Below are 27,481 nucleotides of genomic sequence, written 5' to 3'. Positions count from 1 at the left end.
AATATCGAATATATATACATGATACGAATTCAAAAGAAGACATGTTACAGAACATGTCGCAACAGGAGTCAAGATATAAGACAAACAGAATTCGAAACAAAGCATCAAGACAAATCATAACTGAAGCATAACTTAGAAATAGCACTGTTATTCATCTCGTTAATCCTTGGTTACTGATCAGTCCCTAATTGTTACTCCTCTAACGGGACGAGGCCTTAAACGGTTATTATAACCCACCGCATCAGGGCCTTATCATATCATGTTTTCGGAATTTCCTTACCATTTCTTAATTTAAATCCTAACAGTGCATTTCAAGATCTCATTGCATAAAAGAGGAATTGTACAAAACGAAACATGAAACGAAATCAAAGGACATGAAACGAGGAATGTACGATCAAGTTTTCAAAACAGGAACATCATTCTTTTAAAAATATATTTATTCATATCTTATCATAATGACCATGGGCTTTTACTGGTTTTGGGCTCCCTCTGGGGCCTTTTCCCACGCATGGGCTCCCTCTAGGGCCTTTTTCCTCACAGGCTTTTTCCAATGCGCCATTATTCAAATCAGAATCATCACAAACGAACATATCACATGGGTATCAATTGGAACGAAAAGAACAGAATGGATCTGAACAAAGGCTTAGCAAAAAAATGCATAACGAATCATAAGGTACTTCAAAATGAAGCATAACAAAGGATTCATGTGTAACGAAACTTATACGGAATCAAAGGACATAAAACAAACAGTGTACGATCAAAACTTGAAACGGATACTTGGTGATTTCAAACAAGAATAAGCCCAAACAAAGATTTCGATAGTTTCTTAGAATAATGCTTAGAGAATCAAAATTAACAAAAAGAGTCCAATAGAAACAAGACTCAATGATTTCCATCGAATTGAAACAAAGATGGCTTAAAGAAACAAAACCCCACTTACCTTATTCCCACAAGAATTGAAGTATATTGGATCTTTGGTCAGAACTCTAACTTGAAATTGGATGACACCTCGATCAGGACTTTCAACAGCACTCTTGCTCGACTACTTGCTTTGAACACAAGCTACTCCAGATTCAAAAATTAGGCAGAGTCTCGACCACTATAGATACTAAATTTTGTGAGATATGGAGAGAGCAAAGCTTGGGTTTGGTGTATCCAATTCCTTCAACCTTGAGCTCTATTTATAGGTGAGGTTTAGTAGAAGGTGAAAGGACACTCTTAATGGTCATAAAAGTTCTTAATCATGTCCATAATGATAATTGATAATGAGAGTTTCATGGTTTGTCCTTTGGTTTTCCAACTTCTTGAGTTAATGCCAACATTAATTGAGATAATTAATCTTACATAACTCTTGGTGCATGTAAATTTTTTGATCTTTACATTCCACCCTCCTTATTTGAAGTTTCGTCCTCGAAACTTAAATCGTGGTCTCTAACTAATGTATTTCAAGAATTCCTCTATGCTTTGCTAAATCAGATCTGTTTTGAAGTCTATATGATTTTCTAAAGTTAACTATGTAGGGGTTGCTAACCTTTATGATTCTTTTAAGATATCAGATTAGTTCATAGATTCTTTACCAATCCCTTGGACACAATTGAATGCGTAGCACCAAAATCAATTTAACACACAATTGTGCATGGTGTATGATTAGAATGGTACCTGCTACAACTTCATTGGACTTGTCAGGATCCATTTGAGTTAGAGCATAAACTCGAGTATTAGGCTTGTTTTCCTCTGTGTTGTTCAAAGTTGTGGATGCTACTGGACCATTCTTCATCTCAAAAAAAGGGCATTGAGCAATGCGGTGGTCCGTCTTTCCAAAACGGAACAGGCTCCAGTGTTTCTACGACATTCCCCAGTGTGAATGAAGCCACAAGTTTTGCATTTGGTTCCATCATTGCTTATCTGAAACGAATTTGTTCCTTGGGTTTGGCTGCTAGGGGCTAAGTTTCCCGAATACTTGACCTTTTTTATTGATTGACCTTGTTGATACTGATTAAGCTGAGGTCGTTTGTTCCCATCCTTGCGCCTTTTCATGTCATTCTCAGCCCTGATGGTAGCTCCCATCATCTTATCAAGGTGGTTAGGTTCGATAACAGCAAGAGCAGATTGAATTCGGCTGTTTAATCCTTTCTAGAAATGGTGCATCTTCAAGGCTTCGTCTGCCATGATGGTAGGAGAGTACGTTCCTAATGAATGGAACTTAGACACCATTTTCTTGCTTTATCCTCTAAGAATGGCGTGACGACATCCACCTTATGTTCTTCTGGAATCTTAAGTAGTCGGAGTTGAGTCTCAACGTTCTTAAGCCAATTCTGACCAACTTCTGGGTCAGGGTTTCCATCAAAGATTGACACTCGATTCTTTCTAAGGGACTCATGGTAATACTTCGTCCCATGTTGTACATGTGGTGGCGGCAGTGGCGGTTGATTCATCTCCATTCCTTGGAGCGTTGTTGCCACTATTGTTGCTATGGCCATCAAATCCGCGTGGTTCAAACTAAACCCTGGGGTGGTGGTGGATTTCCCTCTTCTCCATTATTTTCGTTGCTGCAAGCATTACGATTGTTTCTCGGAATTCGCCCAGCCATTTCCTAAAAAGCCTTATGTTTTTAAGATTCTTTGTTTGATTAGAAAATTAGATTTCAATTTTATTAATAGAAATCGGAAGGGAAGATTTGAGTACAATCAAATCAAGCGAAGATAAACGAAAAAAAAATATTCAAAGAAGCTAAACAGAACGTCGATGACATTTTAATCTATAACTTCTCCATCTCTTACTGCTTACACTGGCTCTTCATTTGCTACTACAACTTGAGCATTCACTAATTGCTGCAAGTGCTCGATTTGGCCTTGTTGATTGACGACTTCAGCAGCCATGATTTGGCTATTATACTCCAACTGATGCACATGATTTTCCGTTGATTGTCTGTATGCATCAAATTCTTGTTGGAGTTGTTCTCTTAATTGCTTCGCGACCTTATAATGGTCACACCATGCTTCAACAGTTGTCGACATTTGGCGTCCATACTTTTGCGCCTCGTGCAATTCTTCCTTGTAGTCCTTGAGTTGCTTCTCCGCAAATTTTTTGTCAAAAGAGAGTTGACTCACTTCTCTTTGAAAATTTTCCCTAGCCTCCTTCAACTCATCCTTGTCACGAAGTAAACTCATGACAGTACTATTGAGTTGCTCATTTTCGAGCTCTAGATTTCTAACGACTTTGTCTAGAGTCGACATTTTTTGAAAAAAAAATATATGGAGGTTTCGAAATTTTGAGTGTAAACTTTGCTTTGGTGTGCTCTCCTTCATTCATTTCATGGGTTTATATAGATGTCTAAATAGGTTACTATGGTAAGATATTAATCTTGATTTGATTGGCCTTGATTTACGTTTTAATGATGCCCCAAATCCTCCTTAAATATGGCCCTAATAATCTCCCATTCTTGATTTTTAAAAAAAATCATGAATATTTGGTCATAATTTTCGAATTGACATGCTAAAGTATTAGAAGATTTGAAAACCATAACCTTCCAATTGATCGGTTTGTAAAATCATTTCTATAATTGGAAAAGAAAAAAAAATAAAATATCCAAATGATGTTGATCTATAACCAAAAATATTTCAACAATCAAGTCTTAAAATCCGTATATCTTAGCTCCCAAATAATTCTGTATAAATTCTAAATCTTAACTTAAATATTTCTATTGGCCTAGTACTTAAATTAATCCAAAAACTAAGTACACATAAATCTAAAATAACCATTCTCAAATTTCCTACCAACCTTAAAAATAATACTAGTTCCCAAGTGGTTCTTCTCCATTCTCAATCTTACTTACTAGTCCCAAAGTAATTCTAAATCATAGTTCCAAATTAACCATTTATCATAACACTAGTTCTCAAATGATTATTTTCATTCTCAATCTTACATACTAGTTCCCAAGTGAATCATTCTGGTTCTATATCTTAGATACTAATTCCCAAGTAAATCATTCTCGTTCTAAATCTTAATTTCCCATCAAGATTATGAACCTGGTTTTGGCTCTTCTTCATGTGCGTTCTTTGCGCTAACTGGTGTTGATTTGTAGCTAACTTGATTTGAGTACTTGCACGTCCCATAACTCGTTCAAGGACAAAAGTGAAGTTCATTCTAGAATAAGATTACTCTTAACAAATCTATTCTATCAGCCAACTATTTTGTCTTATCAGATTCTTTCTCTCCCAACTGGTCTATTGTCCCAGCTGGTCTATCTGAACTAGGGATCACAACTGAATTTTTTTTTTCAGCAAGAAGCTCTTCCCATCTGAATTATGGAACCTGGAGGTCTCTGATACCACTAAAATGTCACGCCCCGAAAACGGGCCTAGTTGACATCGGCGTTGTTTAACAATTTAACATTGAAACAACAAGCCTCGTAGTACAAATCTTGCCAAAAACCAGTCTATTTCATAAACTATAACTGTTTTTACATAGAAAAACACAAGTGCGACAATGCGGAAGCGAAACTAAAATTTAAAGTAAAAATATTTCTTCAACTTGAACTGATCCGTCATCACCAACCCCAGAACATATTCTGTTCTTCGTCATCTAACTCATCTTCATTCTTATCTGGGGAGGAAGAGTAAAGGGGTGAGTGTTTTGGAAAACACTCAGCAAGTGGGGGCCAATCGTACACACAAATATCGAATATATATACATGATAAGAATTCAAACGAAGACATGTTCCAGAACATGTCGCAACAGGAGTCAAGATATGAGACAAACAGAATTCGAAACAAAGCATCAAGACAAATCATAACTGAAGCATAACTTAGACATAGCATTGTTATTCATCTCGTTAATCCTTGGCTACTGATCAGTCTCTAATTTTTACTCCTCTAAGGGGACGAGGCCTTAAATGGTTATTATAACCCACCGCATCAGGGCCTTATCATATCATGTTTTTGGAATTTCCTTACCATTTCTTAATTTGAATCCTAACAGTGCATTTCAAGATCTCATTGCATAAAAGAGGAATCGTACAGAATGAAACATGAAACGAAATCAAAGGACATGAAACGAGGAATGTACGATCGAGTTTTCAAATCAGGAACATCATTCTTTTAAAAATATATTTATTCATATCTTATCATAATGACCATGGGCTTTTACTGGTTTTGGGCTCCCTCTGGGGCCTTTTTCGACGCGTGGGCTCCCTCTGGGGCCTTTTTCCTCACAGGCTTTTACCAATACGCCATTATTCAAATCAAAATCATCACAAACGAACATATCACATGGGTATCAATTGGAACAAAAAGAAATCAGAATCACAAACGAACATATCACATGGGTATCAATTGGAACGAAAAGAACAGAATGGATCTGAACAAAGGCTTAGCAAAGGAATACATAACGAATCATAAGGTACTTCAAAATGAAGCATAACAAAGGATTCATGTGTAACGAAACTTATACGGAATCAAAGGACATAAAACAAATAGTGTACGATCAAAACTTGAAACGGATACTTGGTGATTTCAAACAAGAATAAGCCCAAACAAAGATTTCGATGGTTTCTTAGAATAATGCTTAGAGAATCAAAATTAACAAAAAGAGTCCAATAGAAACAAGACTCAATGATTTTCATCGAATTGAAACAAAGATGGCTTAAAGAAACAAAAACCCACTTACCTTATTCCCACAAGAATTGAAGTATATTGGATCTTTGGTCAGAACTCTAACTTGAAATTGGATGACACCTCGATCAGGACTTTCAACAGCACTCTTGCTCGACTACTTGCTTTGAACACAAGCTACTCCAGATTCGAAAATTAGGCAGAGTCTCGACCACTATAGATACTAAATTTTGTGAGATATGGAGAGAGCAAAGCTTGGATTTGGTGTATCTAATTCCTTCAACCTTGAGCTCTATTTATAGGTGAGGTTTAGTAGAAGGTGAAAGGACACTCTTAATGGTCATAAAAGTCCTTAATCATGTCCATAATGATAATTGATGATGGGAGTTTCATGGTTTGTCCTTTGGTTTTTCAACTTCTTGAGTTAATGCCAACATTAATTGAGATAATTAATCTTACATAACTCTTGGTGCATGTAAATTTCTTGATCTTTACACCACATATCAAGGGGGATACCCTATGGGTTGTTCACCCTCAGGGAAATTCATTTTTAGATCTACTACTTTGAGATTCGCAAAAGAATCCGCAAGATCTTGTAGATCCTCGAGATTTAGTCTTTCTAAAGTAGTCATCAGATAGTGTTTTTATCTGATACTTCATTTATAAGATTAATCATCATTTCATCATCAGTTAAAGGTTTTTGAACCATTTTGGTTTTACCTTTCTGATGTAACAGAGTTTCGGTACCAAACGAGAGTGGTAACCTTCCTCCTGTATTTCCCTTTCTAGAACTAGAAGTGTGTTCTAGATTTACGATTTTGGTTTGAAGATCCTTTATAGTTACAAGAATTTCTTCTTGTTTCTTAAGGATTTCTCCAATCTGCTGAGGTATTTCATACAGCTGATTACTGTAATATTGTACCGTCTTTTGAATTTCTCTAAGATCTCCGGAGAGTTTAGAGTAATATGGTGTGATCTCTTGAAATTTAGAATTAGAAATCATATTTTTTAATCTCTTCAAAGAGTATAAAAGACCTAAGTCTCTTTAAGTTATGTTGTAAAGAATCTATTTTAAATAGATTCACTTATTTATGGAATTTCATATAAATGAAATCCTTCTGGTTTAAACTCTCATTTGAATCCATAGTTTGTTGAAAATGTCTTCCTCAACAAAGAAAAGTATGATTTAATGAATAATATAAAGTCTGAATAAAATTACCTAGGCTTTGATACCATTTTTTGAGCCCAGAGGAAATATTAATTATAATTGTTAGAATAAGGGTATTATAGGCAATTTTTAGTTTGAGGGACATATTAAGGAAACTATTTGTTAAATAAATGACATAATTAGAAATGAATAAAGTGTTAGTATATTTTTGGAAAAGTTAGAAAATTTTAAAGACGTATTTGGGTTTTATCCCCTTGGATTGAAGAGTTGGTGGTTTGAATTAAGGAAAGAAAAGCAACAACTTTTGGTTGTTTTTTTTTTTTTTTTTTTTTTGAGAAACAACTTTTGGTTGTTGGCGTGGCTGCTGTTTCAGCAATATTATTGGGTCTGAGTTATAATTGTGATCTTTGTTTGGAGTATATATTTCTTTTCAAGGTATATATATTAATTCCAATAAAATCAATATAATTGTGGGGAGGTCACAATATGTAATTAACTATTTTCCTGTAAAAATGTTTTCTTGCAGTAGCGTTTGGAGTTTGCTGGAAATGGAATGGACCAGTGATATATTCGTACCTTGTTGTATGCACGGGGATTGGAGAGTGCATGCCCTTGTAATAAATTAAAACATAATGAAAAGGAATTTAAATATCTCTTTTCATTTCCTTCGCTTCTCTTTCTCATAACTTGGCCTCATGACTTAATTCACTATATATTTTAACTTCTGGGGCGAGTTATGTGTAATAAAATTGTGGCAATGATCTTGAGATGCGGTGGTGGAAATAAAAGGCCGCAATTCTTTAAGGAACAAACTAACTACACCAAATAATCAAGCTTAATTAGCAAGAAAATCCTCCTTTGAATCATGGCAATGTGACAACAATCACTCACGACACATATGATCGTGATCGGAAAAAAAATCAATGATCCAATTACAATATTCATGCTCACAGAGCAAGGAATTAATGAGTTGCAACAGTGAGACAATGTACATAATTCTTAATTATGAAAATTTAGGGGATTGTGTGAATGGCAAATCCGGTGAGTATTAGCTGTATTATAATTAAGATTACCGCTATTAGTGTATGTTATTATTGTTTATCTGCTTGATTTTTTTTTACTACTATCCTTTTATTATCATTCCAATAATATGGTTAATGCTCGCGGTTTCCTAACTTTCTAATTCAAGTATCATATTTATTATCGTTTCAAATGTAACTCTCTCAAATTCATCTTTTCAAATCAAATCCCAAATAAAATTCATCAATCCCCTTACTTTAATTCCATAGAAAAGAAACATTAGAATTACCCAGCTTCCTCCCTCTTCCAAAAGAAGCGAATCTTCTCTTGGACGGGTTCTTTTGGCCTTGGAGGAACCAATTTATGGGCTTCTAAAACGAGTTGGGCTCATGATTGGGCCTTTGGATTGTAGGCCCATAATAACGGCTAGGAAGAGCTTTAAACTTTAAAGAGCCCTTTATGCTTATTGATTGATGCCTTTTCTTCTCCGGTGGCGCTGATGATGTTGCAAGTAAACCAGCAGCAGCCATGGAGTGTAGCTATTCGAGCAAAATCAAACAACTTCTATTTCAGTTTAAAGGCATCCATGTTCTTTCCCATCTCCAAGATCTTTCGGTTTTCCTTTCGGTTCAAGCTCCGCCCATTTCACTTCAAAATCGAATCTGAACCCCACCATTCCTCGTTTTCCTGGAAACCAAAATCTTTGAAGCGCAAGATCTTTCAGATATTTCGTCCCAAACGCACCCAATGGGATGACATTTTGGGGACGTGGTGTGCTCGTAAGGTATCGCTTCTCTATCAATCGATGAAAGTTGCGTTTTTTTAGATAATATTTGGTTCGTTGAATTTGAATTTTGAATCTATCACCTGTGCAGTGTTGTGTTTGTGCGAGTCTAGCATTGATTGGAACAGTAGTCTCGGCATTGATATGGGATCGTAATGGTTTCGCATTCTTGTGGATGTACTTTGTGGGTTTTGGATTGAAGAGTTGGTGTTTTGGAGAAAGGAGAAGCTACAGCTTTTGGTTGCTGGTGGCTGCTGCTGTTTCAGCAATATTATTGGGTCTGAGTTATAATTGTGATATTTGTTTGGAGTATTTCTTTTCAAGGTATATTCCAATAAAATCAATTGTGGGTGCAGAATGGAAAATATATTCTTTATTCAATTAATGGTACTATTAGATTTTCAGGTTGGTATTATAACATTTGTAAAAGATGAAAGATGAGTTCACTCAATCTTTTCTCATTTGATGAATCAATAAAGAATTCAAGTTATAGTTTGTGTATCACTCAAACTCACAACGCTAGATTTTACTGATGTTGGAGTTCTATTCAATAATTGTAGTAGCTTTGAGGCTTACATGGATTATTCTATGTTACAAAGTATTTTTCACCTAGATGTTCTCAAATTACAACCATTGGATCATCAATACATATGTCAATTTCCATAAAAAAAAATAAGGATCTCACGTGAGCGTGAGCGCGATTTAGGTTTAAAAAAAATGGTGTCTAATTGACATATATTCTTTCGTTTGGTTTATAGGATTACACTAGGATAGGGCTGCAAACCTACGTTTGTCTCGTTTGTTAGACTTTTCCTCCAATCCCGAAGCCCCGGGATATTTCCCTGTGGAAGACGGAGAACAGATCCTAAGGTGGCAATGGGTTTGTGAATCCAATTTCATACAGTAAACTAGATTATGGTCCAACATTATCAAATTGCCCCTGATATTACAACTTCAATTCATATTACTACTTGCGTGTCTGGCCCAGAACCTCCGCGTGACAGCCCTGGACATGACCGCGTCCGGGGTCGATACCCAGCCTTTGTCGGAACTAAGCACTTACTCCGACTACTCGCGGCCGCTGATGGAGTTTTTGGAGGCGCTGTCGCCGGAGGAGTCGGTGATACTTGTGGGACAAAATTGTAAAGGGCATTTTCGGTGGAGTTGGTGGTGCTCTTTTCATAAAAAAATAGTGAAGAGCATTTTCGATAAATGGCAAAATTTTTATATGTATCCATAGAATTATCAAGTGAAACAAACTAGGTACATATTATCAAATTCAATTAATCATTCAAACCAAACAATACATTTTCAAATAACATATTTAATTTATACATTCATTATCAACCAAATTATCAATCCATATATTATCCTATCACACCAACTAAACGCACTTTTTATATACAAGAGAAGATAAATAAATATTCATATTTACCGAACAATAAGTCAAGTATTATTCAATTCAACCAAAATGATATTTATACTTTGTGAGACAATCACATGAGTCAATTTTATGAGACGGGTCTCTTGTTTGACTTGATTCATGAAAAAATAATGGGTTTTTTTTACGTCAAAAGTATTATTATCAAAAGGTAGTAGCTGCGGGTTTTCATATCATAAAAAAAAAAAATTAGTACCAACAAACTACATGTCCGACATCAATATTATCAAGTATTGTTTGTTACATATAATTTGAAATGTTTTCCATTTAAACAATGTAATTATATGCTTTTGACCAGCAACAATTTTCAAACATGGGAATTAGAAGCGTAATTAAACATCTCAAAATTGAGCTGAAATTATTATGATTTTCATGAATGAATAGTAAATAGCGTATTCAAATTTGAAACGACATTCACATATCAATTATCATGCTTTGTAAATTGAAAGTCGTGACTAGTATTCTTGGTACACCACCTTTCTTTTTTTTTCGAAAAAGTAATTAACGTGTTTATTTAACGTTAGATCATATACGCAATAGTACAACATCTGAAACTTATCTTTCAAATTCAAATATCCACCAATTCGTTAATTTCAAATTCGTCTCATCTTTAGCCTATTTCACCTTTTGATATCCAGGTAACTGGAGCAAAAAAAACGCGATAAAAAGGTATATTCACGACTTGTTATCAGATCTAAATTTTTGAGTTTTAAGAAATTATTTATCAACATATAATATATAAAATAATGGATGCCACAATGTGTCGTGAAATACATATGGAATCAATGATAAAGTACATATAGCACGTACATGCATGAGACTAAAGAAGTGATTCTGGCCCGGAAAAAATCGCCAATGGCTCAAAAAACATGAGGTATATATGGTATGTTGGCTACTTCGGATCAGTGGCAGTCGCATCTGTTCTTCTTGATCTTCTCCTGCCAAGATCAAGAATGGGTCGGAACATTCTCTTTATCACAGCCTGAAAACCCGACCCTCGATTCCCCTGCCCTTTTCTCACAGGCGCTGGGCTGCTAGCCAGGATCGATCTCGACAGGCTCCGCCCCAGCATGGCTTGGTTGAGGTGCAGCTCAAAGGACAGCCGCTCATACTAGTCAAGCAACGTGCTCTGTTCGTCGCCGAAACTCTTGGAGATGGCAGCCATATCCTCCAGTGTTTCCAATTGGTACAGCAAGTTGTTGAAGATAACCACTCGCATGATTGAAGCAAATTTAAATGCGCAGAAAAAGGTGAAGTGTGCACATTTTGTCAAATGGCCGCCATTCAAGAAAATGGAGTTTGGTTTTTGTTGCGAGTTAGATCTCAATAGAAGCGATACGACAAGCAATCTTTGAAAAGGTGGATAACAATATGACACACAGCGTACAAAAAGAACATAAAAGAAAAAGGAAAGACCCTGTTTTCAAAAATTTAGTGCACATAGCAACGTTCAGAAAAAAAAAAGGAAAAAAAGAAAATTCTCTAAGCATGATAATTTGAAAATGAATTATTATGTTACCTTTATTGGATCAAATTAATGCTTTTGAACCGAAAGAACAATGATTCTTTTGATCCGTTTCACTTTTTTTCTTGAATCTTTCTGCTGCTTGTATATTTTATAACGTAACGATGATTGTAATGTTACAATCAAGTTGAATGAAAGAATTGATGGAGTTTTGTGTTGTCCATAGTATAGTGGTAATATTATTAAATTAAAATAAATAAATCAATAAGACAGCGTAAGAATAAAAAAATAAAATAAAATAAAAACTGGTGCTACGTACGGGAAACATTTATTTCTTATCCAAATGTAACATTACACTCTCCCTAGAGGCAGCTGACTGGGTATCTCCCCTTGATTGTCCAAAGGCATGTATTGTGCCATGATAGCCCGTATCTCGGAGTCCATGTATCTCTGCAAAAAAACAACTCGTATGTTATCTACTTACGTTATCATCGCCATCACATTTCATCATCGTCGTAGTAACGAAAACGTGCGGTGTTAGAATAGAATTCATAGTTACCCGAATCCTGTACTTATAAACAGCATATCCAGAAACTCCAGCCACCGCCAACCCGACAAACACAAACGACATGAACCCCCAACCTACTTCTCCGCTGCCATATTTACCTGAAACATAAAAAACTTAGAAAACATAACTAAATCTCGCTAACAAACATGAAATGTATGTAGCTGGTTTCTATGCACAAAATGACACGTGAGACAAAAAATGCCTTGTTGCTTACTTATACATGTGTCATGTTCGTGTATATATATAGAGTTGCCTCTGCAACTGCATTCATAACTTCCCCAGGTGTTCTTGCATTTGCAGTCTGGGCATTGGCATGCCAACTTTTCCTTGCATTCATCAATATCTGAAAGAAACAGCCCGAGTTAAACTCGCATATCCGCCTTTGAAACTGTAATTTACACACTGATGGGTTACCTTCACAACTATTAACTCCATCACCCCTGAATCCTGGTGGGCACTTGCAACCTTTTGTATGATCATCCTGAAGAAGTTAATCAAACAACATCATCCAGCCACAAAACACTCTTTGCGGATCAGGCCGTAATTCCAGAGGAAAAAAAAAAGGTAGTAAAATAAAATTTGGCTGAGAGAAATCAGTCAACTCACGATGCATGCAGAGTACGTTATTCCGCCCTTGGTTCCCTTCCAACACCCTCCGTTATTTATTTCACATCTCAACGCTCCTGAAGCTATGAGACCAAGAAACACATACCAGAATATTAAATAATGAACCAAAAAAACAAAAACAAACAAGGCCCCCTTTTCATTCTCTTTCCAATATTTACGAGGAATGTATTATGCTAATCATGGAACAATAAGATGTCTCTCGGAAACAAAAAATTAAAACAATTTTGGAACGATTTTCGACAATAATTGGTTCAGTTGGCGATATATACGACATCATGTTAGCAGCAAACAATCAATCACCTTCACAGTAAGTATAACCGTCACCAATGAATCTCACTCCCTGCACAATGGGGCACTCGCACACCCTACCGCGGAAAGTATCCTGCGATAACATTTGTAACAAATATTTAGCAGCCAGATGATGAAACTGAAGCAAAAAAAGTAGCGTACCCGGCAAGCAGTAATATTAGCAGCCTTGTCTTGCCAGCATCCACCATTGTTATGCAGACACTCATTTGTTTCTATATCTGCCCCCAAAGAACACATACCCAACTTTCACATGTGAGGTAAGTAAAATCAAGGTGATGATCTAGCCATGATTAGTATAATGCCTCAAGATTGTGTTTGGTGGTTTATATAAAATTTTGTATCGTAGAAAACGAGTAGGAACAATGACCTTTAGTCAAACAAATGGCAGGCTCTGTAGTCTCTTCGAAACCTGAACAAATGGCTTTGAGAACAGCACCTTTGTCCAGCTTACCTGCATATCGAGTCGGTAACATGAAATTCAAATCTTTTTCAGGAAAAATCTTAGTGTGGGGAAAAATCACTTTGAAGATTCTACCTCTATATTGTCTGCCATTAACTACAAGAGTTGGTAAGATAGTAACGTCTCCTCGTGATCCCTTTCCTATCTGAGAGATATTCATCTTTCCTTTATTATCTTAAACTGGTTCATGAAAGCACACAAAAAGAGCTTTTAAGAAACAATTTAACCTGTGCTTCCTGTTCGGCTTTTAGAACAGGGTTATCGACATCAGCTTCAATGTCTCCAATACATTCGTCGATCTTCCATGTTTCAACTCCTGTACAGGATCATTTACCAATAAACCAAATACTTCTTGCTGTTAACTGCAAAACTATCTCGCACGATGTGCATGAAGAGGCTACCACATCCATAAGCAAACAACAACCATAATTACTCATAGAATAACTAATGGTACATACACAAGATGCTCAGAATTCTAAGGACTTGCATCACATATACCAAGTGAAACAAAAGTCGATAAATCGTACCAAGGGACCGGATTACTTGATCGGAACACTCCTTTGTATACTTTTTCTCCTTCATCGGACATCGAATGGAAAAATCCGTCACATAGTCCCACCACTGCCACGGCTTTCCACGTTCTTTTGCTATCTTAAAGAAGCAGGCTTGCCTCAGATTTTGCACCACAACATCCTTCCCATCATATCCCCTGCTAAAATCTTGCTCGGGATCCGGGGCGCAATACCTCCCATTGTTGATGCACTGTGACTTACACTGCTTGCTCATAATAAACGCCTCCGGACAATACCACGTTATATAATGAGGGGTGAACTGAGTGTAGCCTTTCTGCTCAAGTATCTGTGCAGCCCCCTTGAAATTTCTGACAAATTCCAACTGGCTGTCACACTTGGGGCCACATTCGTCGTTGCTATTCGTCCAGAACTCGTACTCGACCCGATCATCAGGATGCGGCAGGGCCTCCCTCCAGTCAATATTCATGTTCACCATCTCTCCTTTAGATAGCTCTTTCCTTATCCTGTCCCCAAGTTCCCTGCTGATAAGTGTCGATGGGATAGTTATGTTTTGTATATAATCCGCCATCGCATCATCCCCCTCTGGGGTGTCCATGGTGATAAGAGGCTCCACCCTATCATCCACAACCACAATAGCCGCAGCTCCTGCGTTCTGAGCATTCCATGCTTTCAACGTAAAATAGCAATCTGCCATTAAAAGTAAAAAGGCAAAAAATCATCTGCCTACACCTACACGCAAAATCTTGGAAATGAGAATCGAACAAAATAAGAAATTTACCTCCTCTGTCTACTAAAAGGAAGACAGGAATGCCACCGGGCTTATTGTTCAACGAAATGTCGGAATCTTCGAACCTCCTACATGCGTTCTGGTTGGATTTTGGGTACAAGACAGACCCAGCCATTGTCCCACCATATTGAGGCACCCCGAAATTCCCTATCGCGCATTCATACACGTCTTTCAGCGACGGAGGGGACGTCACCGTCAGGTAGTTCTTCTCCACGACAAATCTCCCCGAACAAGACCCGTGTAGGATAAACCAAATGCACAAATACAATACTCCAAAACATTCCCTCATTTCCTCCACTCTGTCTCGGACAAAAAAAACAAAGAAGATAAAAAAGGGAGAAATTTGAACCAATCCCGATGAACCCCCCGGCCCACTTCTTTATTATCTATCAACAGGATGCAAATCCCATCATAATCTTGATTTCACAGATCCCAATCGTTGCTGATCGACTGAAGCGGCCACTGTTTTACGGAAGCTCTTGGGTGCAAAATTCGAGCCAACGAAGGCATGCAAATAAACCCCAGCGTTGGAAGAGTCTATAGTGTGATGCAAATAGTGGGGGAGAGGAGAGATTGATGCGGAAGTAGAGTAAATTATAAATAGAATGTAGATCTAAGGAATAGCTTGGTTGATCCAGTCAGGAGGAAGAAGCGGTGGGTTTCATTCTAAGAAACCAAATAGTGGCTTATTTGTTTGGATTTTTCGGTTGGGCTGTTGCATGTTTACCACGTGTGCTGGGAAATTACTAAATACAATTTTTTATTTTTATTATGTCATAAAAATAGAAAGAATATATATTTCCATCACTTTGATCGGTCCCAACTCCCAAGTCCCAACCATTAGTATTATTAGTAAATATATGCACATGATGTATGCACATAAGTTAAATTTTTTTTATCTGAGATATTGTTTTATATTTGTACATAAAATATTTTTATATGAAATATAATAGATTTGAGTAATTTATATTTAATGTTTTTGATTCTTTATTTTATTTAAAATAATTATGGTGGTTATGGAGTAAGGGTATTTTAGAGATAAATATTGGTGTGTCATACCTATCAAAAGTAGTTATTATGGGTTACTCAACTTTAATAATATAGAATAGATTATTTTTATTAAAGGTGATTTGGTCATTAAAAATAATTCTATTACATTTCATATATTTTGTGCTATCAATCATATATTCAAATCGAGCAAGGATTTGATAATTCGAGTCCTTTTCTCATTATTTAGTACTTCAATCACAAGAAATGTCATTTTTCTACCCGTTTTTTCCTCATACTTGTTTATTTCGAACCTATTACATTCATATATTGTATATCCATCGTCATATTTTTATATCAGTTATAATCTAGGATTTATAGGTAGAGTAAGAAGTATATATATTTAATTAAGATATCTAAATGTTCGAGTTGATGAAGTAGGTAAGTGTTTGATTTATTATCTTATGTCAACTCTTTCTTGAATAAAAATTTCGCACAAGACTTGTCTAACGCATTTTAACTAAGTAAAATAGTTTGCAAGCTAGTGTTGTACTACATATTCACTGGTTTATGCACGAACAATTTATGACACTTGAAAAGATTCCCAATTTTATTGAATTGGTATTGGTGTCTCGATAAATAAATCAATGTCTCAATACCATATTAAAACATACATATATATGATCCGAAATGATCAAAAGCCAACAGCTAGTAAACTACCCTTCTACCACCACCCAAAGTGATCAAATCTAGAATCTTTCATCAAAATAAATCCTCCACAAATTATTTTTAGTAATAATAGATTTTGCAATAAAGTAATATGACTGAACGCTTATTATTTTGTCAAAAGTTATATTTGCACCGACTCTACTACCTAAAAATATTTTAAATTTTAAAGAAAGTGATGAATCTTAAAATTGGCTACAAAGTGCAAAATTACAATTTACAAGGAGATGGGTGTGTATTTGGGGAATTAAAAAAATGGAAATTTTCATTCAAAGCCCACACGTGTCCAAATCCAGAGGGCATTCCAATTTTCGAAAGTGTCGATGCCACCTAGGATAACCCATGGGTGGCGTGGCAGTTTTTTATTGACCAATTTTGTGGGCCTCGCATGTGGGGCCCACAAAATTGACCAATAAAAAACTAACACGCTCTACCCTCAATGCAGATTTTTCCCCAATTTCCATGTAAAAACAACAAATGAAAACCTCCAAAATTTAGATTTTGTGCACGTGATGGGTAAAATATTTTTTAAGAGTACGTCACAACTCACACGTGTAGTTGTAAACGACAGATTCATTTATATTTAAAATTAAAAATAATATTTAAACATAAATTATTTTTGAGTAACACATGTGAGACGGTCTCATGGTCAATCTTACCCATATTTTTGGTATAACATGTAATATTTTTTTAATGAATAACCCATATAAAAAATACATCTCAAAAAATGATACTTGAGACCGTTTTATAGGAGTTTTTGTCATTATTTTTTCATAAGTCCATTGTAGAGTAGTGTCACGAAATTTATTTATGAGATGGTCTAATGGGAATTTTTGGGTCTTTTTAAAAAAATTGAAAGTGAAATCCCCAAAATGCCCCGCACCGCATGCTTGCCTGGAAATGCCGTTAGCTCTCCATTCTCCAAATCTAGTTCTCTGCCGCCGTAGTCGAAGAATTCTGCATCGAAAAATGTATGCATATTATCGTTTTGACTCAATCCTATTCAGCTTCTATCGATTCTTCATACGAATGTTGAATCTTTACCTCGAATCTCTGCTCATGTGTTCTGTAATTCTGGTGTCGGATTTCAATATTTGATGGCATAATTCGTTTTCCTCTGTTTCTTCGATCTGATTTTGTTTTAGATATTTTTGAAAAAATTTTGATGGGAAAACATCACTTGGAAATTGTATGAAGGCTTTTGTTTTTTCTGATTAGGGGATCTGATGTTTCATGTTTCCTTTAGCGTATGTGCTTCTTCAAAAAAAAACCTTCAAAAAAACATTTGTTCTAAATTGCTATTTTGATTTCTATACTGGTTATCGCAATTTGTGGCTAATTGATTACAATCGGAAGTTTCGTAGATTTTTTAACCTAAAACTTTATTTAGTGATATTATGATATGAGAGTGCAAAGACAGCATTTTATGCTGAAAAAACAGGTCTCTTGATTGAGATATTTCACATATGAAATTTTAATACCACTACAGATTAAGCTTGGTACGATAGTTCTATTTGACGTGATTACAAAATGGAGAATGACCGGAAAAAGAAGAAAAACAACAAGAAGAAGAAGAATAAGGTAGCTACTACACTTTCAGAAAGTGCCACAAATGATGGCCGGGAATCTACTTCTGATACTCAAAGTCATGTTGTGGAGATAGAACAGGGTATGGACGTTCAAATCTCAGGGGCTACAAATGCCTCAAATAATGTTGGACAGAAAGTGGATTCCGATACAGATGGTCATCTTTCTAATGGAATTGAAGAAGTATGTCTACTTTCTGGTTTTTTGCTTTGCATATGAATGTACTTCTACCTGCAGAAACTTAAACGACATATGAATCCTTTCTCCAGTTTGTGGGACTCTGATTGATATAGAGTGAATCTATGCAAATACACAGTGATCTTTGTCATTTCGGTCCCTTCTTCAGCTTGTCCTGGCTGTTTCGACTATGGAGTTTTATAAAATTAGATTGTAAATTTCTCTTAATTAACATGTTTTTATGAATAAAAATTTAGGAGGGGGTGAGAAGTGGGTTGATTTCTTTATCGCAAACGGCCCATGCAGAGTTATATCATTATTTTTAAGTTAATGTGCAGGCAAATGGGTATACACGAGTGTGGATTTTTTTGTTTACCATTGAGAGACTGACCTAACATTTCCTGGTGATTGCTGCAGTTTTTCGGTATCCTAGTTTGAGGCATGTTATAGTTCCAACTTTTAGGCCAAAATCCCATGCTTCATGACCATTATGACCACTAACATCAACAATCACTATGCAAGTTCATGCAAGAAAAACACAAACATAGAAAGCTTGAGGGTTCAAAACAAACAAAACTTCTTTGGTCATTAATTTATTTATTACTTGTTCCCAGTTTTATAGAAGTGAATTTTTCTTAATATTAGCTGGATCATTGTTGACATACTTTTGAGGGAAAAAATAACATGCACATATCTGTAGTTTTTGGTTTTTTATGCTGTAGCATAATTTTCTATATCTTTGACAGAGAAATGTAGCTAAAGCAGACAAACAGTATTGGATCGACAGAGAGGTATAAACAAATCTGATCTATCTTGTGCTGTGAATAATAATTTATTGGTTGCTTGTTTCAAACATTAGGCGTGGAAAACTTACTAATCTTTAGGCTTGGTAGGCAAGCTATGAAGAGAAAATCAAACAACTGCAAGCTGAAAAGGATGCACAGATGCAAAAGGAGGTACCAAAAACCTGAGTCATTCTTCTTTCAATTTTTTATATGCTGAGACTTGAGATCGTTTATATTCCATTATTTATAACCTTCTTGTTACTCATGGGTTCATCTTGTGCCCTCATGCTTGTGTAATACACGTTTATTAAATATGTGTGGGTGTGGGTGTGGGTGTGGGTGTGGGTGTGGGTGTGGGTGTGGGCGCTGGCGGGCGCACGGATGTGGATTTGGATTTCTTATTTAAACACTTTGTAATATGCTTTTACAGGCTATTCTTGAGGACAAAATCAAAGATTTGCTAAGGGAAAAGGATGAAAACTTACAAAAATTGGTAGCGTTAATTTGCCAGCTTACATTTATTTATTTGTTCACAAATTTCGAAGAGACGATTATTTTCATGTAATATTTAACTTGCTTTATTTTTCTTAACATGCAATGACAATTTTTCTTTAACAGGCAGGTCAAGAAGAAACAATCAGACAGTTACATAGTGAAAAGATCGCATTCATTCAGAAAGAGGTAGTTACCTTTGACTTTTTAGAGAAACTGAGTTTCTATTGCCAGTATATTCTCTCTGATTCTCAATTCTATCCATTTCATGTATGATTTTCCATATTTTACGAAGGAGCTGATGATTTTCTTGCATTTACAGGATATGCTAGAAGAGAGATGTAAACAATTACAAAGGGAAAAGGATTTTTACCTGCAGAAAGAGGTCATAGCTTTATGACATTTTTGCAACCATTACAATCTCATCTTTGTTGATTGTTGATACAAAATCGCCAATTGTCTGGATGGGTTTAAATTTGGACAGATTTCAACTGAGGAATCAATTGCGGCTCTGAGTACCGATAGCAAAAAATTACGTGCTCAGGTACTAACCTTAGCAGTAATATTGAACTAGTGTCTGTAATTTGCATCACACTCACAGAGGACACTATTTTTCTTTGCCTACCTACCTGAAATTTGAAATTTGTGTTTGGTCAAGCTTATTCCTCGCACTTTTTTATTACAGATTCTCATCAAACGCTATGAAAGACCAAAGTCCCCCATTTAATGTATTCATGAAATGATGTGAATACCCTCTAAAAGATGAAAAAATTTAAAATGCATAGTTCAAAAAACACAATACCACATATAAAATTAATTTCACATGAAAAACCAGCTCATTGAGAAATGACAAAAAACCAATTCAACTTTTATAAAACAATTCTTTAAGCTTTAAAGCCTTAGTCTTACCCCCTTCACCCAATTGGTAAGGTAAAGGTAAGCTCCTCATGTAATTTTTTTTTTAAAAAAATCTCTTGGCTTTATTGCTTGAATCATAATCTTAATTTAGGCTCTCTTTTTTTTTTTTTTTTGCCTTAAGTCATTTTTCAGTTATATAAAGGTGTAATTTGAATTTTGTATATGATAAATAAAATGTTTTTTACGGAGTTGGTGAATTGAGATTATCCTAAGGACTTATTTGCCTTAATACTAAATATTTTTTATTGATTTTTACACATTTTAAAAAAATAAATGGTCTCTTGCATATTCTATAATTAGAATTTAACGCAAATCACACTCATTTATGTATTTTTACTTTAGAAGTTAGTGTATCCAATATAAAAAATGCCATTTGAATTCGAATTTGGGCTGGATTCTTCTCGAAATTTAGGCTTTATAGATAATAGTGCTATATTCTTTTTTCCCTGGGAAAGGTATGATACCAGATATTAACATTCGGGCCTCACAGATGATGGAGCTGGAGGAGTCAAGGAAGAGTCTCCTAATTGAAAAGCAGGAGTTGACGGAAAAAGTTTCCAGTTTACAGTTACAAATCAAGAATCTTGAGAGCACCATCACTTATTCTCATCCAAATATGAATAATATGGTGGTAACGTGTGATAATTGGAATTTGACTCTATTAGAAAGATCCCGTGCCACACATTTAGGGGTCGTCGTCGTCGTCGTTGTTTTTGTTTTATCATAATTATTTACTATTTTTGTTCAGACTTCTGAAGATGGAAATGCAGACCACCATCAACGAGAAGTTACGCATGTGCCAGCTGACAAATTGGTTCCAGAAAATCCAGAGCTAGTTGAAAAAGTAAGGTGTCAAACTGTGAAATACTCGTTTGAAGCTATAATGAATGAGATATGACACGAATGTCAGCGTGAAATCCCAAGTCTCTAATTTGGAACAGTTCTTTTCCTGAAAAAGTTATTTTATTTTTAATTGAATAAACAATATAGTAGGAGTTTTAATCATGATTGTATCATCCAGGTTAATGGGATATATGCGGATTCTCGCCCTGTGGGCACCAATCCGGAGGACAAAGCTGCTTTATCCGCTGGTGGTAATACCCAGATCTTACGCAAGATTCTGCTCTTGGAGTTGAAGGCAGCAAGGTGATGTCTGCATCACACAGCACACGATCCTTAGAAGAAGTAATGACCGACTTCGAGAGGAATGGTGAGGATTTGAATGGTGAAGATGGCTTTGGACCACCAAAATCCTCGGAAGAAATAGTGGAAGTTGATGAAATAATGCCGATTCCGTTAGGTGAGAATCCAGCAGAGGAGTTTTATGAGAAGAATGACGCCTCGTTCATCGAGGCTCCTTTGATCGGTGCTCCATTTCGATTCATATCATTTGTTGCTAGATATGTTAGTGGAGCTGATTTAGTTAATAAAAACGCTGAGAACTCAGTCTAGCATAAACCACCTCTGGGGTATAATAGAATAGAATACATGGAGCATTGTCTCTCAAAATGCAGATATATGTGGTGTCCAGTGAAATATGGCTGCCTCTATTCACAATTTTTCTTAGAAGAAAAGGAAAATGATAAGAGTTGAAGTTCACCATCTTTCATCCTTTCTTTCTTGGTTGGTTTATTTATTTTTCATTCATTCTTTATTTTATTCTTTTTAAGTTACTATATTCGTCTCAAATGTATAGGTAGGTTGGTTGGTTTGTTATTCACACAATTTAAGAAAATTATTGGAAATCAAAGTTTACAAATTTTTTATTTTATCTTTTAATTCATTCAGAAAATAATTGCACGTTTTCTAAGATTTGATTAGCATGAATATATTAATAAAAAAACAAGAAACAATAATACTAAAGGTATTTGGAACAAACGATTAAAAAACAAAGGAAATTTATATAACTGTGAAGGAAAGAATATTGTTTTATGGACTTGTATTTTTGCACAAGTGTAAATGAATTGTTTCCAGCTCAATTAAAAACACAAACTTCGAAAAAAGTAGCTCTTATTGGAGGCAGGAGCTTAATTCATAACCATGTGAACTCTTTGTCATCTTAGCTTACATGTTCCCTTTCATGGATGCATTTGCAAGTTTGTTCATGAAATAAAATAAGGTAATAATATTATATCTTTAAAAAAAGGTTGAAAAAGATTCTTGGAATAATTATAATATTGTTAACATGACAGGTTAAATATATGGCTACTTGGAAAGTTGGAATGCTAACTGCCGATTCAAATTAATTATCATTTATGAATCTTCTTAGGCCTTACTACCAATTATGATTAAATTTTTTGAAAGAATTAAGAAATACATTAGGATTAATTTTATAACCATATTAAGAATTAAATAGAAGATCTGGAATCTGGAGCCAACAATGATGGACAACGACACCCCAATCCCCAAACCTAACAAGGACGTTTTTTAATTTTAGGTCAACGAATGTTTAAAGAGATCGAAAGAGCATAATCACAATTTTTTTTATATATATAATGATAGAGTCTTATTGTTATAATCGTTTGGTGTCTAAATTTTCAGACTAACCAGGTAAACCTATTAAATCGGACACATTAGAGAGACAACTATCACAATTAATCTAAATATTTACGACATAGGTTATATCCAATCACTTCTGATTATGTTGTTGAAAATAAAAGTCACTTGTAATTATAATTATAACAATTTTTTTGAAAAATGCCATATATACCGTCACAAATGGTGAAAAAACAAATTTTATCACTTAATTCCAAAAAAAAGTGGTGTCCACAAAAGGTGACTATATAAGAATACAAGGCAAAGACAGGACCTCAATTATTAAATAAAAGAAACATAATTCGGCAATATCTAATTTAAAGAATGTATGTAATAACTGCTCAAGTTTGCCGCTGTTAAACTTATGACAAGAAACAAGAAAATAACTAGTGTAATATTCATCTCAACGATTTTGTATAGCACAAACTTTTACTTTTACATCGTTTGCTCATAGTTCAAGTGGCCGATAAAGGTACTGTTAAGTCCCACAAGTAGAATACAATACATTTTGCTTCGTCGGGTAACATAAAAGGCTCAACCAGTATAGGATTTCCAGGAACCAAAATATTTTCAAACAATATCAGGGGGGAAAGAATGACCAAAAACGGAACAATAAAAACCCTTCATGGGGTTATTCATGCTCAAATGGTTCAGGCAAACGCTCAAATCCATGATCAAAGATGGATCCTTCATCAGACTTATCGTCAATACTGTGAAGCCAATTCATATTCTTGAGGTCCTCTTTAAGAAGAATCATGTCATAGCGGGAGCTTTCATAGATATCGCTGTTGACAAGTCTTGCTGAAGATGGATGCTTGTCCTCTTCACTTCCACTTTCAGAAAGTGTGTTAACATGATTACCATTTTCTGCAAGGTCACCATAACGAGAAATCGGCACGCATCCATTGCCAGATGTTGCACCAAGTTGGGTTTTATGGTTGCTGGATCGGATGCTTTGAGGAAATAAATTTGAGCCAGTAAGAAGAGATCGAGACAAATTGCTTCCATTTTTCATTTCCTGTAATAGAAGTAGAAGATTGTTGAGAACGATGATGCGCGGACATGGGCTCCACCTACTATCATATGGCAACGATCTAATTTATGACTATTCATTTCCCTTCTCGTAAGTGAGAGAAACCAACATATGGCACTCAACTTGTGATAAACATGTCACTAGGCACCAGTGCATCCTTAAATAATGCTAGTTGCTTCTATTTAATAACGTTACCCACACTCATCATCCTGCTTGCAGGTTACATAAACTAATAATGAAAGGGAGAATTATCAGCATGCCATCACATGAAGCTTCTTGAGTGTCAGAACAAAAGAAGCTGAAAAACAGAATTATGGGCAAACCAGTGAAGGTGTAGGTATTACCATGTTATTTATCGTGGTTCCAGTTTGTTGGGAATGTACAGAGCGACAGGCAAAACTTCATGTTCGGAATTTAATCTTAAAACATATGTTACTAATAAGATTGAAGAAGAGGTAAAAGTAAGAAATAAATACCATATGCCTTGCAGCAATATCAGGAGTTTTCTTTGATATTGTCCGGCCAAACCCGGTGCCATCAGTGGATGTACTGACAGGTTTCCGAGTAGACAACTCTCTCCGATAATCCATCGAATTACTCAGCTGTCCATTCACAAGTGGTCGACTCCTGCTGACTGGATCTGCAGCTCTTCCCCTGGTGACCACTGGTGATGGCTGTCTCCTTGGCACAGTGACTGTAGTTGCTAAAGGTTCTGCATTTCCTTTAGCAGCAAGAGCCAGTGCAGGTCTGGACCTACCAGCGGATATTGATCTCTCTGTCAAAGTCGTCCGCAAGTTTGGTGGTGTTTCAAGTGGAAAATCAGGGAGCACGATAGTTTGTGGTGCGGGTCGAACTCTTGAAGCCGGGGAGCTTGGGCGAGATACAGAGGCAACATTGCGTCCGTTGGTGTGACTATGTGCACCTGGGACAGAAGCTCCAGAAACATGAGATAGAGATGGTGCGGAATTTCGACGCGTAGGTGTAGATGGCCTCGATGTTGTCCACGCCGCAGAAGAGTTTGTGTTTGCAGAAACTTGTGCCCTAGAAGTAGGAGTAGACGGTCTTGAGTTCTGCGATGGTCTTGGTTTATCCACAGAGGATGGAGTGGGAGCAGTACGAGATTTAGAAGGAGTTGTAGATCTTGACACTGATGGGCGTGCAGAAGGCGTTGAAGGTCTTGTAGTTCCTGAAGAGCGGTTGGTGGGAGTGGATGGTCTAATATAAGAAGAGACGGAAGCAGAACTTGTGTTCAGAATGGAAGTTGATTTATTAGAATAGGAGTTGTGTTGGGAACTAGAGACAGAAGAACGAGTCACTGATCTGCTTCGTGTTGGTTTTGCAGCATGGTTACTTTCTGACTGAGAGACTGATAGCTGAAATTGGAAACTTGTATGCTTACAAAAGGTTTCATAAATATGATAAGGACTGATAGTGAACAAGTGGAAATACTTCAAAAACATGAAAAAAAATAACTGGAAAAGAGCCAAAATACTGTATTAGAAGAAGCTGATAGTGAAAAATGAGAAACAGGTGGGCATACCCTCGAGGCCTTGGATGTTGAGATTGATCTGACCAATGAACTGCTTCTTGGAGCTAGAAGACCAGGCTGAGATTCATTTCCATCCGAAGACGGGACCAAAGGAGTTCCAGGAGGTGTAAGAAGCCTAACAGATGGTAATCAACGATGCATGAGATTGTTACCTGGAAACTTTCACATGGTTCATCGTGTGGAATGTGTTCGATGCAGTTTAAACTAGCAGCATTGATAATTCTAACTGTACCCCATATATTCTGAATTCCAAGTCATCAAGAAATATCAAATTCCTATTAAGACTCTATGTTATCTTTGAGAAAATCCCTTGTGTGAAAAAGGGGAATATGGACATGGCCTATGGGAAGTTAAAATAAGTAACCAATGAGCAGACACTCTGTAATAAAGTATCTAGAAAGAATCCAAGGGGCACCCAAATTTCTCTTAGAAATGTTAGTCAACATTCCATAGCTGGACTAGTTACTAAATTAACCAGGTTATGAAACAACTGTTGGTATCGATCAGTTTTCCAAGCTATTACTGAATCTACAACTTATACCGCGTCATAGATAGCATAGGCTTGGAGTAACAATATAAATACAACACAAAATCAGGACATAAATGCATATTCGGTAAGTTCAATCCCTATTTCAAGTGAGAAACTAAAGCAGTATGCGAGAACCCAACTAGTAACAATCAGAAACAGCATCTATCACGTTCCACAATTGTTTTGCTGTGCTTGGAACAGGGTAAGCTTCAAGCCAAATAAAGGGAAAAAAAATCTCAAAATAAGCTAAAATCCGGATCTGATATCCCAAGAATGAGAATAACAAGAAATGGAAATCGAGGGATTACCAATCATAGTCGTGCTTCCCGCCATCTGCTGACAACAAATCATCCAATCCACTCTTCCCCTGTTTTGCCGATCCAATCGAGAGTCTCCCCAGCTTTAAAGACACTAAAGCACAGGTTCACACAGTTAAGACCAAACGGACAATAACATGAAAATCAAAGCAAACTCCCAAGTGGTTGAACAAATGCAGTAGAATGAGCGGTCCCGAAACAAAACCCAGCTCGAAATCGTTATTGTTAATCAAATAACAAGCAAAAAAAAAAACCAAACAACGATATCTGATAGAACCAAGCAAACGAAAAACGTGATAAAAAGTACGTTACCATCGGGATGGTGAGCAGAGGCAACGGAAAAGGGGCGACGGGTCTTGGAGAAAAGATCCAAATTTTCATCTTCATTGAAATTACGAAGTGATCCATTTGAAAAAAGGCCCGGCGGGCTCTTTCTGGCGGCGCCGATGACAGATTCTTTGAGGCTGCGACTCATCAGATAACTCGAAATACAGTATATGCTGGAATGTTAGAAACAGGGGGAAAAAAAAGAAAAAAGAGAAAGAGAATTATCAAAATATAAGAACAGATTGGATTTAGATCTGAAATCTGAATTAATTTGCGGGAGCAGAGAGTTGGAAGGTAAGTGAAGAAACGCAATGGAGACGCAATTATGGGCAACGCAGCTGCGTATGATCCAATTTACTTTATTTTTTTGTCCCATAATTCATCATGCTATTATATTCTAGCTACATATTTACGGCTATTATTCATCATCATAAGTGAAAATAAATTTATATATCTTACCCACAACAATTTCCCTATTCTATCTCGAGACGGTCTTTATTCGTTAACCAGATGATCTTAATCATTTTAATGTTTTATGTATAAAAAATAATATTTTTTTATAAATAATTCAAATAAAATATCGATTTCACAAAATTGATCGATAAAACCATAATTTCCGTTCGGACTTAATCAGACCACAGTTATTGCTCCGATTGAACTTTATATCGAAATTTAATATGTACACGGGGATAGAAATAGTTGAGGAAGATGCGTATGTATAGTGGGTCCATAAATTCAGGGCATG

At 36.0% G+C, this 27,481-nt stretch overlaps 3 protein-coding genes across 4 annotated transcripts; 1 reads left to right on the top strand and 2 right to left on the bottom strand.

Annotated features, from left to right (window-relative positions):
- Nucleotides 1-11,788: 11,788 nt before the first annotated feature.
- Nucleotides 11,789-15,309, bottom strand: LOC140889660 (vacuolar-sorting receptor 1-like). The gene is made up of 12 exons (XM_073297379.1): nucleotides 14,766-15,309; nucleotides 13,982-14,674; nucleotides 13,682-13,770; nucleotides 13,530-13,599; nucleotides 13,362-13,445; nucleotides 13,136-13,212; nucleotides 12,986-13,067; nucleotides 12,665-12,747; nucleotides 12,473-12,539; nucleotides 12,273-12,401; nucleotides 12,050-12,156; nucleotides 11,789-11,940 (listed from the first exon to the last, which is right to left on the bottom strand). The coding sequence occupies exons 1-12, from the start codon at nucleotides 15,061-15,063 to the stop codon at nucleotides 11,842-11,844; spliced, it is 1,878 nt and encodes a 625-aa protein (XP_073153480.1). The 5' UTR covers nucleotides 15,064-15,309; the 3' UTR covers nucleotides 11,789-11,841.
- Nucleotides 15,310-17,347: 2,038 nt separating this feature from the next.
- Nucleotides 17,348-22,048, top strand: LOC140891669 (uncharacterized). Of its 2 annotated transcripts, none has more exons than XM_073300269.1 (11): nucleotides 17,348-17,458; nucleotides 17,977-18,257; nucleotides 18,998-19,042; nucleotides 19,145-19,207; nucleotides 19,467-19,529; nucleotides 19,655-19,717; nucleotides 19,851-19,913; nucleotides 20,013-20,072; nucleotides 20,937-21,074; nucleotides 21,195-21,290; nucleotides 21,468-22,048. In XM_073300269.1, the coding sequence occupies exons 2-11, from the start codon at nucleotides 18,018-18,020 to the stop codon at nucleotides 21,594-21,596; spliced, it is 960 nt and encodes a 319-aa protein (XP_073156370.1). In that variant the 5' UTR covers nucleotides 17,348-17,458; nucleotides 17,977-18,017; the 3' UTR covers nucleotides 21,597-22,048. The 2 variants fall into 2 exon arrangements, with proteins under 2 accessions (XP_073156370.1, XP_073156369.1); XM_073300268.1 differs by having other exon boundaries at nucleotides 20,937-21,077.
- A 1,330-nt stretch (nucleotides 22,049-23,378) lies between these two features.
- LOC140891363 (uncharacterized) lies at nucleotides 23,379-27,131 on the bottom strand. Its single transcript, XM_073299822.1, has 5 exons — nucleotides 26,722-27,131; nucleotides 26,401-26,503; nucleotides 25,555-25,678; nucleotides 24,491-25,387; nucleotides 23,379-23,999 (listed from the first exon to the last, which is right to left on the bottom strand). The coding sequence occupies exons 1-5, from the start codon at nucleotides 26,882-26,884 to the stop codon at nucleotides 23,613-23,615; spliced, it is 1,674 nt and encodes a 557-aa protein (XP_073155923.1). The 5' UTR covers nucleotides 26,885-27,131; the 3' UTR covers nucleotides 23,379-23,612.
- Between the last annotated feature and the right edge of the window lie 350 nt (nucleotides 27,132-27,481).

The sequence above is a fragment of the Henckelia pumila genome, chromosome 3 (genome assembly GCF_033568475.1).
Source record: "Henckelia pumila isolate YLH828 chromosome 3, ASM3356847v2, whole genome shotgun sequence".
Taxonomy (NCBI): Eukaryota; Viridiplantae; Streptophyta; class Magnoliopsida; order Lamiales; family Gesneriaceae; genus Henckelia; species Henckelia pumila.
The sequence above is the reverse complement of the archived record's forward strand: the minus strand, read 5'-3'. Positions and strand labels throughout refer to the sequence as shown.